This window comes from Osmerus mordax, chromosome 14 (genome assembly GCF_038355195.1).
Source record: "Osmerus mordax isolate fOsmMor3 chromosome 14, fOsmMor3.pri, whole genome shotgun sequence".
Lineage (NCBI taxonomy): Eukaryota > Metazoa > Chordata > Actinopteri > Osmeriformes > Osmeridae > Osmerus > Osmerus mordax.
Genome location: NC_090063.1, coordinates 928,879 through 948,715, shown reverse-complemented (window position 1 = coordinate 948,715; position 19,837 = coordinate 928,879). Strand labels below are relative to the sequence as shown.

Below are 19,837 nucleotides of genomic sequence, written 5' to 3'. Positions count from 1 at the left end.
ATAAGAAACCAAATGTTTACGCTTCGACAGGTCAGCAAACGCTTTGTCGCCTCAATTTGTTAAAACGATTTGTTTGTAAACCTGGACCTACGGTAAGATATCTGCAAAGCATAGCCTAGTGTACATCTTGTATTTGACTTGGCATACATTAATTAAAGACATAAGTAAATATGTTGTTAGTTATTTACTCATGCTTTATAAAGGTAATGTAAATTGTTTGTTCACCATTTGCTAATGCTTTCTATACCAGCTCATGTACCATTAACACCTTTTAAACTACTGGTTTGCAACTATATTAACAAGCTGTCTATAAAGTATGATAATAGTTATTAAACACCTTATGAATTGTATTATGAATAAAATCCATAATTGTTAAGTGTTTATTAATGATCAACATAGTGTTTAATATTAAGCTTATTAACTATTTAATAATGTACTGTTAATGTTTCAAAATGTTTTATAAAGGATTTACTAACTATTAGTTAACACTTTGTAAATGCCAAAAAGCGTTGAGTTATTATAAAGTGTTACTGATTCTTCTAACACAATACAGTGACAGTTGAAGCCACAGAGCCTCAGGACCTGGTGTCTCTCCTGAATTTCTCTCTAGGTCAGGAAGTCATATAACTCCAGGAGGCATCTACCCCGAATGGTCAACTGTTCCTTTTGGAAGGGTCAGCTAGCTCAAAAGTAATCTACTACAAACAAACCCCCAAGTCTTACAATCCTTTGAACTCAACTTCACTTAATTAACTCCCCTTCCTTTAAAAGCAACATCTCCATTGTATAGATGGAAGGCCATAATGATGCTCCACCCATCCTCCAAGGTAAACCGTTCCACAGAGCTTTCAGCACCTCAAAACCTTACTTAAACTAGTCACTTATTAATGAACAAAGGAGCTTTAAAGTTTTACCACTATTAAAACATATTTATCCTAAAATTTCAACCACACTGCTCCTGGGAATATTTCTCTCCAGCGTGTGTTGGCTGAGCAACAAACTGGATGAACTTCAGCTGCTGGTGGCGAAAAACAGAGACTTTCATTCATCTTCCATTTTGTGCTTCACGGAGACATGGCTGCGTGAATTGATCTCGGACTCTGCGCTACAACTGGCAGGTTTTCAACTTGTGAGCGGATTGTGACACAGAACCTTCCAGCAAAACGAAAGGCAGCGGTATTTTTTTTACCTCAACGCTGATTCTGCAGCGTTGCTCTCCTGATATGGATTTTTTTTAAATTCCGTATCAAACTGCTAACCTTTTTACTCGCTACGCAAGTTTGCATCATTCACCCTGGTCGGTGTGTACATGCCTCCCACGGGCCATCGTCAAGGAGGCTCAGCGTGTGTTCGCCGACCAGATACTGTGTGTGGAGCGAGCAAATCCGGATTACTTAGTTATTGTACTCTGCAACTTTAACAAAGGAAATCTCAGCCATTAACTCCCCAAATACAGACAATTCATTAAATGCCTTACCAGAGAAGGGAATATTCTGGATCACTGCTACACTAATCAGTATAGCCTACCACGCTGTCTGCCAAGCAGCACTGGGACACTGACCATGCCATGTGTAAAAGGTTTTACACATAGTATTGCACAGTGCCCGTGATGAAATTGGTGGGACACACACACAGATTCCTGGAATTAGAGATGGGGCACTACATAAAGTAGGTTACTTGTTCAACCTCCACATAATCTATTGTAGTCACTAATGCACATCATTAAATCAATTTCTAATTTTAAACCAATTGCCAATGCTGTGGTATCCTACTTAATCGATTGCTTATGTTGATTATGTTCTTTGAAAGAAATTTCTTACCACCACAAACATCTAGTTTACAGAAGTCATTACATGCACAATGGGTGAGCCAGTTGTCATAATTGTAGGCCTAATTCACCATACAGCACTTGCATGTACCGTTCTTCCTAAGGAGCGGTTGCTATGTTGGCATTAACGTTTGTATTTTTTCCTTCGTGCTATGCAATACTGTAAAATTTTCTATATTGCATTTGCATAAGTAAGACACAACAACTGACCAAGGAGACAAAATTAGTACTCACACTGTTCCTGTCGTATACCCATTTGTGTATCACTATATCCATGACCAAAGAGGCTAAAGTGGTAGGAATGTGATGCAGCTGGTGAATATAATGTAGTTGATTTGGTGTTCAGAGTTTGTGCACATTTGTAATGTGAAAGCGGTTTTGACATCAGTAAAGACCTTTTTTAATTATTTTTTTAATTGAACCTTTATTCAACCAGGTGATCCGATTTGAAAAAATGTATGCCAAGATTACAGATGTGCGAGAAAGACAGGCTAAAATTGTAAAATGCAGTACAGGGCATTATACAGTATATTAAAAGTAGCAGTGCAGATCAAAATGCAAGTCTGCCATGGCATTACATAAATATAAGTAGGCAGGGTCAATGTGCGCCTGATGGAGGAGAGCTAACACATAGAATGAACGGTCAGTTGCTCTGACAGGCGTTTTTTTAAAGCATGAAGAGGAATAAGGCTCAAGTTTTTTTTTAATGAATTCACATTAATTTCCATAACAAAATTCACTGATCTGTTCTGAAAGTATCCACTTTATGTTGTTGTTCTGTTAGCTAGCCAGCATTTCATCCATAAAAGGGAAACATAAGATTTGTGCTTATCTGTCTACAAACACACATCTATGTAGTGAAGCAAATGCACTTCATAGAATTCAATACATTTGTCATTTTGCATAGGCAATATGTACACTATACTGATTTTGCAATACATATATAAATGTTATTTCGGTTAAAACCATATGAATTAAATACTTGTGCAAGGGAACCCTTACGACATCGGTTGATAGAAAAGCAAATTGCAGCCTTGAAAGCCAGGGAAAAAATGGCTGAATGCGCAGCTGGCAGCAATTAAACAGAAACAGGAGGAAAAAAATTTGACTTGCTTTTCCCGGTGTGATTTTGGAAAAAGACTGGGTTATAAAACACATATATCAAGTTAAGAAAGCAGGATCCTGGAATTTGATTGAACGATAAGATACATATTTTTCTCTTCACTGTGGTCAAATGCTTCTAATGATTAACACAAAAACAATCACACCCACTATTTGAAGACGTCTAAAGGTCTAGAATCTTTCAAGGGGAATTTCTCTGCTAGAGCGTTCCAGGTTTACAAACATTCAGATCGCCATATGTTTTTAAATAATTTCGGATTTCAATGTATGACACATCATTTGAAAGCTTACAATCTGAACTTTCATGATCTGTAAAAAACTGAGAAATGACCTTGGCTGGCAACAGCACCTTTTCACCAGATCGTGTCACATATGTTATCATGTTGCTAGTTGAGCGTTTACATGCGCACTCATCTAACCCCCCTCTCAATTATTCAGTGTGGCCCTTGAAGGATGTTATGAAGACTGAAATGTCTTCTCCAATCTCCACACAATGCATCTTGCTGATTGATAGCACACTAATACATCCGCTCAAAAACAATAAGGTTTCAGCCCATACCGGCATAAATCCCTAATAACCTAACCCTCATCTCAAACTTTGTCAAACAATTCAAAGCTTGATAATCATTTTAAGACAGAATAATATTGTGGGTTGAACAGTGGAATGCACTCTTACTGAAACTTAGAACCAACATTACCAATGCACATTAAAATGATCTAAGCAGCATAGACTTGCACCCATGCTTTTTTTTTTCCCCAACCACAATATTTCCAGTAAGGTCTGTTTTAGTTTCACTGTATGGCTCAGGGTGATTTAGCATGTGCAATAATATGTCCTTTACTTTTTCATGAAAGACTTAAACTTCAGAGAACACAAAAGTCTGTCTCCTGAAGTCTGTCAAGATGCAGTTCATAAGATCTGTTTGTGAGAAATTCCAGTAAATATAAAATCTGTTAGTACGTCTGTTTTGCAAATCTAAAATTGCAACACAAAATAAACTGAAGTGATAGTGAGTTATTGACAGTTTTTGTCCTTCCAGGTACACATCCAGACAATAGGCATCCTGGTGTCTGAGAAATCTGAGTTGCAGACAGCATTGTCATACACTCAGCAGGCTGCTCGGCAGAAAACGGGTGTGTGATGAATGTTTTATTGTGCATGAGAGGATGTTGTTTAAACGGCTTTGGTCATTGTCATTGCATTGTGTGTGTGTGTCTACGACGCATTCAATGGTGTGAGTTGATATGTATGTGCATGTGTGCCTTTGCAGGGGATGCTGAGGAGCTGAGCAATCGTCTCCAGGCCACCAGGCAGAGAGTCTCTGAGCTTGAAAGAACACTCTCCTCCATCTCCACACAACAAAAACAGTTGGAAAAGGCAAACACACACACATACTCATGCTGTCACACACAAACTCTGTTTAAATTTTCTATGTGAGAATAGCCTACAGTGGGGCAAAAAAGTATTTAATCAGCCAGCAATTGTGCAAGTTCTCCCACTTAAAAAGACGAGAGAGGCCTGTATCATAGGTACACTTCAACTGTGAGAGAAAATTAGAAAATAAAATCCAGAAAATCTAAATTTTTTTGAATTTATTTGCTAATTATGGTGGAAAAAAAGTATTTGGTCTCCTACAAAAAAGCAAGATTTCTGGCTCTCACAGATCTGTAACTTCTTCTTTAAGAGGCTCCTCTGTCCGCCACTCGTTACCTGTATTAATGGCACCTGTTTGAACTCGTTATCAGTATAAAAGACACCTGTCCACAACCTCAAACAGTCAGACTCCAAACTCCACTATGGCCAAGACCAAACAGCTGTCAAAGGACACCAGAAACTACATTGTAGACCTGCAGGCCGGGAAGACTCAATCTGCAATAGGTAAGCAGCTTAGTGTGAAGAAATCAACTGTGGGAGCAATTATTAGAAAATGGAAGACATACAAGACCACGGATAATCTTCCTCGATCTGGGGCTCCACGCAAGATCTCACCCCGTGGGGTCAAAATGATCACAAGAACGGTGAGCAAAATTCCCAGAACCACACGGGGGGACCTAGTGAATGACCTGCAGAGAGCTGGGACCAAAGTAACAAAGGCTACCATCAGTAACACACTACGCCGCCAGGGACTCAAATCCTGCAGTGCCAGACGTGTCCCCCTGCTTAAGCCAGTACATGTCCGGGCCCGTCTGAAGTTTGCTAGAAAGCCTTTGGATGATCCAGAAGAGGATTGGGAGAATGTCATGTGGTCAGATGAAACCAAAATATAACTTTTTGGTAACAACTCAACTCGTTGTGTTTGGAGGAGAAAGAATGCATCCAAAAAACACCATACCTACTGTGAAGCATGGGGGTGGAAACATCATGCTTTGGGGCTGTTTTTCTGCAAAGGGACCAGGATGACTGATCCGTGTAAAGGAAAGAATGAATGGGGCCATGTATCGTGAGATTTTGAGTGAAAACCTCCTTCCATCAGCAAAGGCATTGAAGATGAAACGTGGCTGGGTCTTACAGCATGACAATGATCCCAAACACACCACCCGGGCAACTAAGGAGAGGCTTCGTAAAAGCATTTCAAGGTCTTCGAGTGGCTTAGCCAGTCTCCAGATCTCAACACCATAGAAAATCTTTGAAGAGAGTTGAAAATACGTGTTGTAACATCACTGCTCTAGAGAAGATCTGCATGGAGGAATGGGCCAAACTACCATCAAGTGTGTAAAAACCTTGTGGAGACTTACAGAAAATGTTTGACCGCTGTCATTGCCAACAAAGGGTATATAAGAAAGTATTGAGATGAACTTTTGTTATTGACCAAATACTTATTTTCCACCATAATTTGCTAATAAATTCTTTAAAAAACAGACACATTTTCTGGATTTTTTTTTTCTTATTTTGTCCCATAGTTGAAGTGTACCTATGATGAACATTACAGGCCTCATCTTTTTAAGTGGGAGAACTTGCACAATTGGTGGCTGACTAAATACTTTTTTGCCCCACTGTATATAAAATCAAGGTTAATTTGTCTTATTTAACAAACAGCTACCTATGTGTACACAAGATTACATTTTTTTTTTTTTTGCATTTGAATTCCAAAAATATTTATTGTGGTGTTTATCATTCTATCTTTGCAGCATCACAAAGAACTTGAAAAGGAGAAAGAGGACCTGAGGCTGGAGGTGTATAGACTCAAGTAAGTTTATGCATGCATGCATACGTTTATATGTGTGTTTGGATGTGTTTGAAGGCATGTGTGTAATTTGACTGACTGATGTTTCAATGTGCAGTAATGTAAGTGATGAGGCCAAGCAACAGAACTCTGAGCTGATAGAGCAGCTAAAGCTGGGGGTGAGCCAGAACAATACACTGAGACTGGAACTAGATGAACTGCGCAAGAGGCTTGAAATGGCAGACACCATGCTGCAGCAGGTAAACACACATACCACTCAAATACACACATTTTATGTATTTGTTTTAAAATTCCAAAAACAACTCCTCACCTCTTGTGAATTTTGGGTTTCCAGTTCTCTAGTCAGTCGGATCATTCCAATGCTAACCAACAAATACAGTTACTACTGGAGGAGAAACATCAGCTGGTGGCACACACCGCCCAGGTCTGTGTGAATGTGGCTATTTCTGTTTTACCTGGTTTGTGCTAACAGGCGTGTTCCAGTTGTTTTGACATATACACTATATAGACAAAAGTATTGGGAGACCTACACCTCATAAAGCAAGGTCAATACAGCAACGTTTTAGTGAGTTTGATGTGAAACATGACTGGCCTGCAAAGACCCATGACATAAACACCAACAAACCAAAAAAATTGGTTAGATTAGACCTGCAAGTCAGGTCTAATCACCCAACAGCAGTGCCCAAACTGAATGGGCACACACTCCACTTGTTGGAAAGTGAAGTCTCTTTGCACCAAATTGCTGTGAAAGTACCAAGTTAATTGAGTAAATTTTCCAATACAAGTTCAAGACCAAATCTAAAGTATTTCTTTCAGATCTGTAAGGTGCAGGTGTCTGACACTCAAACTGAGCATCTCAGAGGACTGGTCAAATAATACAGGAATGAAGGGCAGTTAAATAGTATCTCAATACGCTCACTAAAAACGTGACAATCAACAGCCTTTGCAAGCACAGAAAGAAGATGCTGCATTCATGGTGCTAGATAGCTTTTGTTTCGTCTTTAGATAGGGCTCCTGGAAATGGCCTTGACGTTACTCTTATTTTACTTGTTCAAAGTTGCATGGCATTATACACTTTGGTAACAATGTGAACTTTGACTGACACTTTAGTGTCACAAACATTTCCTAGCCGCATCTTACAAATAACTTACTTATGGCTTTGCAGGCATAAGTAAGCTTTAGCAAACAGCATAATGACAGTTTATCTCCTATCGCTCAACCCTACTCAGAATCAGAATTCGGTTTATTCGCCATGTATGTTATACAAACACAGAATTTACTGTGGCAGGGAGGTGCAAACACTAAACATATACAAATCTTAAATTAAGTAAAGGTACTGTAGCGGGGTTTGCTCGTTTAAAGACAGAAATACTTAATTTATCATAAAGTCTCGGGGCACCACCCTAATATTGGTTTAGGACATTAGGGAATCCTATGTTTAATATGTAATAATCAGTCTCATCTTCAGGAATGAATTCGTTCTAAGTGTAGATCCAATCGTAACATCAGCGAACACGCACGTCAAAATATCTTTACAATGAATTTATTCAAGTAAGGTAAACAGATCTTATTAACAAGTTAGATTATGGGTTTGATATGAGAGGTTGGTTTCAATGAACAGAATGAAATGGTCTAACTTAAAGAAAGACAGAAATTGTACAGTCAATGATTACATCCTTACAAATCATAAACAGAGCTCACGCCAATGCCATGTCGAGGAGGAAAGAGCTTTAGCCATAGTTACGTTTGATCAGGGGTTGATCAATGAGGTTGAAGGCGGTTTGCGCCAAAGGTCCATTTGAAGAATCTGAAGTCAAAGCGCGGCTGCGCTGCAAGGTCATGTGACTGCGTCTGCGGGATCTCAGTCAAGTCGCAATTAGAATTGCGTTTTTGGTTCTTCTGTTGAAACGTCCAGATAGTAACGCGTTCACTATAAAGTTGAATCTCAGGAGAAGCTTGGCGACGTCATTTGGAACACCAATCCTGATGGTGTTCATGCCATGGTTGGTTTTCGCTGGAGTCAGTGATTGATGGTCATCTTAGGGCTTTATACAGTTCAGAGTTCGAGGGAGGACCTGACTGGGGTCAGACGTTGATTGGGGGAAGCTGGGTTCTCAACTTCCCCCTCCTTCCTTCACACCTACCAAGTTGTGATCTGATCTCTGGCTGGTTCATAAGATTGTTCAAATATTGTTCTGGACATCTTGGTACAGTTACAAAATATAGTTGAATGATTGTTTTATTATGATAGCTTTGTGTAGATACCAAGAATGACGTGGTTATCTTTCAGTAAGAAGGATTAGTTACTAGAATCAAGATTTCAGTGAACACAACATTAAAAACAAAGTAACAAACATGACACAAATATCCCTCTCATAATTCTCCACCTTGTACTCTTGTGGTAAAGGTAAAGTCTGAAGAACTTTCATCAAAAGTTCTGATTAAGGTAAGTTCTTTGTTCAACTGCCACCAAAACGGATAGCAAATGGTTGCTGGAGACGTTGTCTCAAGCAGGCCCTTTGGAGCTTGCAAGCCAGCAGGAGGGCTGATTAAGTAGATTGGGGAGGTCCCCCCCAATTCTATGGTTCCTTTGCATCGGCGTTTGGTGGGTAATCAGGATACTGAGGGTGTCACAAGGGCTGATTAGGTTTGCCTGATGTGATTGAATCACTCTTCAGGTGTGTGGCAAGATGTTGGCTCCGTGTGGTCTTGCTGACCTCACTACAGTAAATAAGTTTAAATATTCCTAAGAACTAAACAATCTAAGAATAAAACAATTTAAATATAAAATAAAATATATATAAAAATAAGAATGAGCAGCATGAGTGGTCAACATAGTGCAATCAGATACTGGGTTAAATAATGAATGAATGTCAATGGGAGTCCTTGGCCTTGTTGAAGAGGCCAGTAGCAGATGGAAAGAAACTGTTCTTATGGCGTGAGGTTTTGTTCCTGATGGACCGCAGCCTTCTGCTGGAGGGGGGTAGCTGGAACAGGGAGTGGCCAGGGTGGGAGGGGTCGGCCACAATCTTCCTCGCTCGCCTCAGGGTCCTCGAGGTGTGCAGGTCCTCGAGGGTAGGCAGATTGCAGCCGATCACCTTCTCAGCAGTGCGGATGATACGCTGCAGTCTGCTCTTGTCCTTGGCAGTGGCAGCAGCGTACCAGATGGTGATGGAAGAGGTGAGGATGGACTCAATGATGGCTGTGTAGAAGTGCACCATCATTGTCTTTGGCAGGTTGAATTTCTTCAGCTGCCATAGGAAGTACATCCTCTGTTGTGCTTTCTTGGTGAGGGAGCTGATGTTCAGTTCCCACTTGAGGTCCTGGGAGAGGATGGTGCCCAGGAAGCGGAAGGACTCCACAGTGTTGACTGGGGAGTCGCACAGGGTGATGGGGGCTGTATTCTTCCTGAAGTCCACAACCATCTCCACTGTCTTAAGAGCATTGAGATCTAAGTTGTTCTGGCTGCACCAGGTCACCAGGTTGTCAGCTTCCCACCTATAATCAGACTCGTCCCCGTCAGAGATGAGCCCAATGAGGGTGGTGTCGTCCGCAAACTTCAGAAGCTTGACAGACGGATGACTGGAGGTGCAACTGTTGGTGTACAGGGAGAATAGCAGAGGGGAAAGGACGCAGCCCTGAGGAGATCTGGTGCTGATGGACCGGGAGTCAGAGACTTGTGTTCCCAGCTTAACGCACTGCTTCCTGTCAGACAGGAAGTCTGTGAGCCACCTGCAGGTGGAGTCAGGCACGTTCAGCTGGGTGTGCTTGTCCTGAAGCAGGGTGGGGATGATGGTGTTGAAGGAAGAGCTGAAATCCACAAACGGGATCCTGGCGAAGGATGCTGGGGGGAGTCCAGGTGCTGTAGGGTGAAGTGGAGGGCCATGTTAACGGTGTCATCCACCGACCTCTGGCTCTGAATGCAAACTGCAGTGGGTCCAGGAAAGGGTCGGGGATGGATTTGAGGTGTGCCAGCACAAAGCGCTCAAAAGACTTGGTCTGTCGTCATTGAGTCCTGTTGGCCTTGCCTTTTTTGGCACAGGGATGATCGTGGAGGACTTGAGACAGGCTGGTACGTCTCTAGGGAGGTGTTAAAGGTGTTGGTAAACACCGGAGACAGATGGTCAGCGCTGTGCTTGAGGGTGGCAGGAGAGACAGAGTCCGGCCCAGCTGCTTTGCGGGAGTTCTGCCTCTTGAAAAGTCTGTTAACTTCACCCTCCTGAATGTAGAGAGTCGTCACTGTAGAGGGGGGGAGGCCACATGGGTGGGAAGGGGTAGTTCAGGACTGTCCAATTGTCTTTCAAATCTACATTTACATTGTCATTTAGCTGACGCTCTTATCCAGAGCGACTTTCAGTAAGTACAGGGACATTCCCCCCGAGGCAAGTAGGGTGAAGTGCCTTGCCCAAGGACACAATGTCATTTGGCACGGCCGGGCATCGAACTGGCAACCTTCAGATTACTAGCCCACTTCCCTAACCGTTCAGCCATCTGACTCCCCTATCAACAGTAGAAATCGTTGAGGTCGTTGGCCAGGTGGGAGTCGTTAGTGGAGTGAGGGGCTCTGGGCTTGTAGTTGGTAATCTGCCTGAGCCCTCTCCAGACAGAAGCAGAGTCGTTAGCAGAGAACTGGCACTTCAGTCTCTCTGAGTACAGTCGTGTAGCCTCTCTCACTGCCTTGCTAAACCTGTTCTTTGACTCCTTGAATCTGTCTTTATCCCCACTCCTAAATGCTTCCTCCTTCTCTGACCCCAACCTTCTGAGCTCTGCTGAGAACCAGGGCTTGTCGTTGTTGAAGTTCACCCTGGTGCGTGTTGGAATACTGCAGTCTTTACTCATTAACTTAACTAGCAAAGCAAGTATTAAATGCTAGCTGGGTGGTTGGTAGTGTTACGGTGTGTCAAACTGGGTAGTGGAGAATGATACAAGGTTAAGTAAGTAAGTAAGACTTTATTTATATAGCACATTTCATACAAGAATTGTAGCTCAAGGTGCTTTACATAAAATCAATAAAAACAATAATACAAGTGATAAACAATTCAAACTAAAATAAAAATCCCAATAAGATCTCTGTTCAAGAGAGAAAACAACTTTAAAAGTAGGAAAACCCTTAAAAGGTTAAGTACCGGACCAAGTTATTTGTAGTTTAATGCAAGTAATGATGCAATCACAAGAATACACAATGAAAACAACACACCAGGATGTTCTTAGGTCTAGTACAGTGAATCAGTCGATGATGCCAATGCAGCTTCACAGAAACAGTCACATAATAGATCAAAGAAGGCCTTTGTTGAGAAAGTGGTTGTGACAGAAATCAGAGAGAGTTCTGCCCAGTCCAAATTCTTTCTCCCTGTCCTCGGGAGACAGGTCTTGTACCCCCCAGAGAGGGAGATCTTTGATAGGTGATTGGTCAGAAGACCATGGGGTGGGAATGTGGTTATCCAATTAAATGTCCAGGGTTGTCGTGGTGGCACATGGTGGGCAGTCCAAGGATCTGATGATGTTCAGAGAGGGAGGGGGCGGAGAAGACCCACAGGTCTGAAGTAATCAAGGGGGGGGGGGGTTCTCCAGGGTAGGGAGTAGATCATCCCAAGGTCCTGATGATGTGCGGGGTGGTGGGAGCTGCGTCTCCAGGGAAAGAAGGGGGGGGGCAGACCAATCCAAATGGTAAAAGGACTGCATTTATATAACGCTTTTCTACCTTAGCGGCACTCAAAGCGCTTTACAATGTTTGCCTCTCATTCACCCATTCATACTCACACTCACCGACGGCAGCGAGCTACCATGCAAGGTGCCGGCCTGCCCATCGGGAGCAACTTGGGGTTCAGAGTCTTGCTCAACGATACTTCGGCACATGAACTAGAAGGAGTCTGCGATCGAACCGCCAACCTTGCGATTGACAGACAACCCTCTCTACCCCCTGAGCCACAGCCACCCCAATCCAAGGTCTGATGATGTATAGGGGCAGGTGAGGACAGGGTCTCCAGGGGGAAAGGGGGGGGCAGACCACTCCTAGGTCTGATGATGTATAGGGGCAGGTGGGGGCAGGGTCTCCAAGGGGGGGGACCCTGGTCCTCCCCCCCCCCCCCCCCCCTTCAATGGCCACCTTACAACACACATCCAAGTGCCTCTCCTTCAGTTTGTCGTGCATGGGTGTCTTTACCTTTAAAAATGATACATTCATGCCTCAAGAAATTCTGGATTATTCTTTATAGTCATGAATAGTGATGGTGTTCTCAATCATTACAATCTTGATTGCAGAAAATAGCCTCTCAACGTCTGTGTTCTGAACAAGAACTGTGAGGCAATTGCAGCTGCAAGGCACAGGGTGGGCGACAGCTCCTCCAGGGATTTGGTCTGAAGCAGAGCAAATCGAAAACAAAGATGCAATTAATATGGGAGAATTAATAGGGAGTCAGTTGGCTGAGCGTTTAGGTAATCGGGCTAGTAATCTGAAGGTTGCCAGTTCGATTCCCGGCCGTGCCAAATTACGTTGTGTCCTTGGGCAAGGCACTTCACCCTACTTGCCTCGGGGGAATATCCTTGTACTTACTGGAAGTCGCTCTGGATAAGAGCGTCAGCTAAATGACAATGTAATGTAATATAGCTGCAAGCAGCAATGAAGGGGCCAAGCAGCCCAGAGCAGGACATTACAACACACATCCAAGTGCCTCTCCTTCAGTTTGTCGTGCATGGGTGTCTTTACCTTTAAAAATGATACATTCATGCCTCAAGAAATTCTGGATTATTCTTTATAGTCATGAATAGTGATGGTGTTCTCAATCATTACAATCTTGATTGCAGAAAATAGCCTCTCAACGTCTGTGTTCTGAACAAGAACTGTGAGGCAATTGCAGCTGCAAGGCACAGGGTGGGCGACAGCTCCTCCAGGGATTTGGTCTGAAGCAGAGCAAATCGAAAACAAAGATGCAATTAATATGGGAGAATTAATAGGGAGTCAGTTGGCTGAGCGTTTAGGTAATCGGGCTAGTAATCTGAAGGTTGCCATTTCGATTCCCGGCCGTGCCAAATTACGTTGTGTCCTTGGGCAAGGCACTTCACCCTACTTGCCTCGGGGGAATATCCTTGTACTTACTGGAAGTCGCTCTGGATAAGAGCGTCAGCTAAATGACAATGTAATGTAATATAGCTGCAAGCAGCAATGAAGGGGCCAAGCAGCCCAGAGCAGGACATTGCCTACATGGCACTTGTGCAACAAGCAGATAAAAAGCTATTGCACTCATTAAAAAAAATATCGCCGTTAATCTATTCTCAAAGTTGGGTTGGGAGCTGGGTCTATACTACGCAAGCTATGATGACTTTCACCTTGATATTTTTGCGCGGATGTATACCTAGCCGAATTGCACCAAGTTTGGTTGAATGAGCTGTTTGCGTTTTAAAGTGTTTTTTCTGATATAGCGGCCCCAAATATGTGAGGTTTGGTCTGAAGATCATCTCTACCAATGTTGGTAAAGATCAGACCAAAGTTGTGTGCTGTGAAAAGTGTTTACACCTTTCAATAAAATCCAATATGGCACAAACAAGATTGGTGACAAAGCGCAGCCCTGGCGGAGGCCAACCCCCACATGGAACAAACTCGACTTTGTGCAGAGGACCGGACACAGCTCTTGCTTTGGGTGTACAGGGATTGGATCGCCCTAAGAAGGGAACCCCCTCCCCCTGTACTCCAGCAACACCTCCCACTATCTCCCGGGGGAGGTCATACGCCTTCTCCAGATCCACAAAACACATGTAGACCAGATGGGCATACTCCCAGGCCCCCTCCAGGAACCTTGCAAGAGTGAAGATCTGGTCCTTCGTTCCATGGCCAGAATGGAACTTGCATTGTTCCTCTTCAATCCGAGGTTTGACAATCGGCCTAACCCTCCTCTCCAGCACCTTAGAGTAAACTTTACGAGGAAGGCTGAGAAGTAGGGGTGGGGGAAAAAATTGATTCACATTTGAATCGCGATTCAGTCTTCTAGCGATTCACAAATGTGATACCTCCGGTTCAGGGTGGTCCTCATCCTCAACACGTGCATTTTTCAGTTGCGGAAAATACTTTTCAATACTAATCTGGATTGAAGCAGCAAACGTTCAGTGTAAGAGAAAGAAAAATGACAACATTATTTATAATAAGTTTATTTGATTCACAGCTGCTACATAGTGTTTTGACCTCGACAACCCAATGCATTTTACCGCAAACTTGCGACTAATTAACTTTCTAAAGAAGGCGCAATCGCTTGTTTGCTAAGGGTCGGGACTCCAACATTAACACAGTGACAACATTGTCTTCAGAATATAAAAATATTTTTTATAGCACTTTTTAATGTGATTGTGTAAAGCTGTTCACGAGATACCAACATTTCATGAACTTGTGAATTTCGCCAGCCATCTTCTCTGCACCGAATAGGCCAAGCTTCTACGCTTCCAGGGATGATCTCGTTTTCATGGAGACAGACGCGGTGTGCACGGAGGGGAGGGGCTGTGTGTGCATCTGAGAGAGACGCGTGAGTGACAGAGAGACGGAGGGAGAGCAGGGAAAGGAAATGCAGCTGAACAAATACGCTGCGTGTTTTAAATAGCGAAAAAGAATAACGAAAACGAAATGTGGCGGCCGGTGTTGATTCTGGGGCGCACCGCCACAAATTAGTCTGTGTGGGAAACACTGGTGTCGTGTGTGAATGTTGGGTAAAGCCAAAACACAACTCATCACTCTGTCTTGACCCAAGCAACTCCAACGCATCGCTCAAATTGAATAACATACAATCAGAATGGGTTTTTAATCGCCATGAAAGTTTGCACAGACAAGGAATTTGCTTTGGCAGGAAGGTGCATACATTAAACATATAGGAATTTTAAATGTAAATATGAGGTTTAACTATACTAAGGGTATGTAAACCAGCAATAGTAAGTGGTTTTAGAATTTAAATAAAATATACAATAAAATATACAATAAAATAGAAAGTTACTGTAATTTACAATACATAAATACAAATAGTTTTATAGACTATGTATATATCTTCTAAACACCAATGATTCAACATGTTACCAGCTTGAAACCTGTTCAACCCTACTTAGGATCCTATTTACTCTATTTGTGGTTTTTCATTAAGACTTGGATTAGACTTATGGTAAATATTCAAAGTGTGCCTTAAAACCGAGTAGGCAGACGTATGCGGTGAAATATTGTATGCAAATTTTTACTCATTGCATCAAATGCTCTTTGGAACATTTAGTCACAAATGTTTTCTTAGCGCATCAGTATGCTGTTGTTGTTCCATCTACTGTATGACAGTGGTCTGTCAATCCGGTTCAATAACATAGTCCTAGTGAATGTGTAGTTCTGTTACATGCTTCTCTGTGCCAACTGGCAGTTGTGTATTCAACTTGAAGCTGGCAGGGGAAAATTTAGAATAAATCTGTGTTTTTGTGTAGCTGATGGAGTCAGTGGTACAGCTGCAGACAGAGAGAGACCGCTACAACGAGAAGATCCAAGAGGAGGGCCAAGTTTGGAAGGACAAGACTGAACAATTGCTGTCTCAGGTCATCTAATGCAACTTTCTGAGAAAAGACCTCTCGGCCATATCACATACTGACAGTATGTGTTAAACAATTCGATTGATGTTTGTCTGTATGTGCGTCCTTTTCAGGTGGCCCTAGTTGCAGAGGAAAGAGATAGGAGAATCAACCAGGTCCAGGAACATGAGGCTACCATTGAGGAGCTAAAGAATTCTGCATGTATGACCTTTAATCCCCCAAACTACATTTGGTAGTCAACAATGTCTTAGTGTTTAATATATTTTTTGTTGTCTTTTTTAGTTTAGTTTACTAGTGGGCCGTTATCGGCGTTAACGCGCGTTCACGCGCTGCGACTCGTATCGGCGATAAAAAAAATATCGCCGTTAATCTATTCTCAAAGTTGAGTTGGGAGCTGGGTCTATACTACGCAAGCTATGATGACTTTCACCTTGATATTTTAGCGCGGATGTATACCTAGCCGAATTGCACTGTAGGGGGCGAGAACGAGTCTTCGAACCTGTGTGTATGCCTTGTGTATGAAATTATCACATCAAACGTGACGTGCTAACATGGATGCAGCTATGAAGCCGCCTGGTTTGCTTCAGGGAAAATGTATTTTTAAGAAGCTTCCCAATGGAAACCTCGACAAGACTAAGGTTGTTTGCACCTTGTGCTATGCGGAATAAGTTTACTGTAGGAGTTCTTCCAGTCTCAAATACCACCTAAACGCAAAGCATCCCTTAGCTAATGCGGAAGATGCCAGGCCAAGCACTGATGTAGAGCAGGGGAAGAGTCGTTGTCAAACTACGATGTTTGAGTGCAACCGAGGCAAGCCCGTCAGCTCAGCTCTATCAGCCAAGCTAACTAATCTAATAAACGTTAATAAACATCTAGTACATCTTATTGAACATAATTTATTTTCCTCACCAATTATCATACTAGAACAGCTTTCTCAAGCAGTTTGTGATGCATTTTGGAAACAGGAGATGAGCTCCTGGAGCCGAGTGCACCTGCTGGGCGTAAAAAGTTGGTCTTAACTCCTACGTCGGTCTTAGCTACGTCCGACTTTGTGATTTGAATTTACACCGAGTGCACCAAGCTTGACAGGCCACGGTCGTAGCTACGCCTGGTTTTAAGATGCGCGTCCTTGTGAAAATGCGAAGCGTCGATCGTTGCCAAGCAATACATTTAAGAGCCACTTAGCTAGCCTATATCCCTTCAAAACAAGCCATGATTTAAAAAAGAAAAGGAAAATACATTTTACTGATGGAGAAATTAGAAAACCTCTAGAGTTGTTTACTCAGAATAGAAGCGTGCTCACGGGGAAATTTAATAATATCAAAACAAACAAACAGAAACAATCATCTTGGAAATGGATCACCAATAAAATTAAGTGGATTTGTGCGATCACAGACGACTTTTTCTCGCCTTAATGCCCTTTCCATATGTTGCCTATAAACAAGACACGCTGCATGTGCGATCAAACTGTTGTAAATTATAATTACCATGGATATTAGTCCGATTTTCCAACGTACGCCTGCTCCCCACTAGACGTAAAATGTACACCCAGGTGCAGCACATAAAGGGCTTAAGTCTAACTGGTGCACTAGTCGTAACTTTCAGTTCTACGTCGGACATAGCGTTACACCCAGGCGTACGCCCAGCTGGTGCACTCGGCTCCTGGTCTAATGCGCCACCTTGCTTGAGAAACCCGTTCTCAAAGACTTACTTTTAGTCATTATTTGGGTAGCATACATATTCTGAATGCCTTCAGCGGAATTCAAATGAGGCATTTTAATCTAGATTAACGCCAAGATTACAGTGAGATTAATTTAGATTTTAAAAATTAATCTATGCCCACCACTATTTTTTACACAACTGTGCACACCTTTTTTGAAGTCTTATAGAGACCCTATTTTTAGGAATAGGAATGCAATCATCCTTTTTGTTTGTCACAGTAATATTAAATAAACCAGATGCCATTTCTGCCTCGTCTACTCTTCAAAAGAGATTCTTAAACCTATCCAGGTAGAATGAAAGGGATTCAAATAAAATATGGCCATTAACAATGGGCTGTTTGTAAAGCTTGTTATGGAGTGTATAACCTTTACGAAATGATTAAAACAGAAACTGTTTGCCTTATTCTCAGTGGAGCAGTCCCTGAAGAGCAAGGCCCAGGCAGACCCACTGCCCCCGGGGCCCTCAGAGAGAGAACTGTTGCTACAGGAGGCTCTGAGCAGCCTACAGCAGGAAAAGGAAGTCCTTGACATACAGTACCAGTCTCAAGTGAGGAACACACCCACCCACTCACTATCTTTCTCTCTCACAGGGTTCAATGTTAACTTTTTTTCTCACTGACAGTATGTGTTGGTCTAAAATATACTACCCCGGACTGAATCAAAACAATATCATTATGTGCTGCTTTAGCCTATATAAAAGCATGATTTATGGTTGTGTGTGTTGGGCCCGGCACCACGAGAGGGTGGATAGTAGTATTTGTAGAATTTGAGTAACTTATCTGATCCAGTCTCTTCCCACTGCACAAACAGCATTAAAACGTAGTTGTATCGGACCACCATCGACAACGTTTATTTTGCGTTATCAAGAGATTGAATGTAAACACGTTAACCTAATTCATTAACATGTAGATCAAACTCACAGCATCTCCACTGAAAAAAGTACCCACTTTATATCAAATGTAGAATAAAGAAAACCCTTTGAAACAAACTGATTCAACTACTGTGTCAGCTGCTGTTATCAACAATATGCATTTGGCCTTATCTGTGCTGGAATAGGAGATTAGTTTATACTAGGCTAAATAAAAGTATACCCAAAAAATGTAAATCATCTGAAATGTATTTTATAAAGGCTGGTTAACCTAAGTTTGCTGGAAATTTGTTTAAAGTAACTGCCAACTGAAATATTGTCCAGCAAGTAGCCCAAGTAAGACAAGTTCGTTCATGGCTAGCTAGGTACAACGCAAAAATGAAACTTTTCAGTCGAGATGCCATGTTTGGGTCCCGTTCTAAAATGCTAAATGATTGGTCAAAAAGACAACACCGGTAGTGTCACACAGAGAGAAAAATGACGGGACAGAAGCATTTTTATATGAGAATAAGCACAAATTGAAGCAGCAAAAGTGACAAGCCAACATTTTAAACCGATACTATACATTTAAATGTGGAAATTGAGCACTGGCCCGTACGGGCCACTGACTACTTTTGTTTACTGGCCCGATGTTAGATCTTACTGGCCAACGGGCCAGCTTTAATGTTGAACCCTGCACACACACTATTGCAGTCTACTCGCCTTTTCTAACAAAGACAAAACAACTAAAATGCACTTCAGTTTTATAGTGAGTGCTAAAATACCATCATTACAAGCATCTCTCAGATATTGTTCCCTCAATTTCATACAATTCTCTTTTTACCCTCTGCCTCCCCATCTCGGTAGCTGCGAGACAATGAGCAGCTCAGTCATATGTGCTTGGAGCAGGAGGAACGTCTGGCAGAGCTGGAGAGGCATGCAGAACAGGAGGCAGGGGAGGCTGAAGACCGTCGGCGAATGCTGGACGACGTGCAGAGCGACAAGGCCACCATCAGCCGTGCACTAGCACAGAACCGCACACTCAAGGACCAACTGGCTGAGCTGCAAAATGGCTTTGTCAAACTGGTGAGACCTACCAAGCGTTCTAGCTGTGTTGTGCTAGCTCCCTTTTTAAACAAAACTGCTCTTCAGTCATTGGTTCATACAACTGTCATATGGCTCTCCTTTCATTGGCTCCCTTGCATAGACCTTGCGCACATGTAAGTGCGTGTTTGTGTGTGTGCGTCCCTTGCAGTGGACATTTACAACATCAACCCTACCCCCACTAGGTGACTAGCTAACAGTCAACAGACCTGAGTCTCCCTTCTAGCTCTGTCAAACAGTATCTCCTTTAAATAAATAAAAAACCAACTCTTCTTAGTCCTCAGCCCCAAGATAAGGGTCTTGTATGTTACCTAAGCCTGGACCTTGCCTACAGTTTCATTTGGGGGTGGGTTCTCTACACACAAGGCTAAACACAGTAACATTTTATACAGAATAAAAGGTTACATCTTCAACTTTTCTGACAGTATCGCAGATGCATTCACAGTTTACCAGCTCAAAAAAGAAGAAATCCTGTGTACAATGCAATGCC

General features: G+C 42.4%; 1 protein-coding gene across 4 annotated transcripts in view; it reads left to right on the top strand.

Moving 5' to 3' along the window:
• golga2 (golgin A2) overlaps window positions 1-19,837 on the top strand; it is a 119,511-nt gene that overhangs the window by 42,175 nt on the left and 57,499 nt on the right. For all 4 annotated transcript variants that reach the window (XM_067249818.1, XM_067249819.1, XM_067249817.1 and 1 more), the window contains 9 exons: window positions 3,991-4,084; window positions 4,222-4,328; window positions 6,080-6,138; window positions 6,233-6,374; window positions 6,470-6,559; window positions 15,574-15,681; window positions 15,789-15,876; window positions 17,807-17,943; window positions 19,111-19,329. In XM_067249818.1, the coding sequence (XP_067105919.1) occupies window positions 3,991-4,084; window positions 4,222-4,328; window positions 6,080-6,138; window positions 6,233-6,374; window positions 6,470-6,559; window positions 15,574-15,681; window positions 15,789-15,876; window positions 17,807-17,943; window positions 19,111-19,329 (1,044 nt within the window). The remainder of the gene's footprint in view (window positions 1-3,990; window positions 4,085-4,221; window positions 4,329-6,079; window positions 6,139-6,232; window positions 6,375-6,469; window positions 6,560-15,573; window positions 15,682-15,788; window positions 15,877-17,806; window positions 17,944-19,110; window positions 19,330-19,837) is intronic.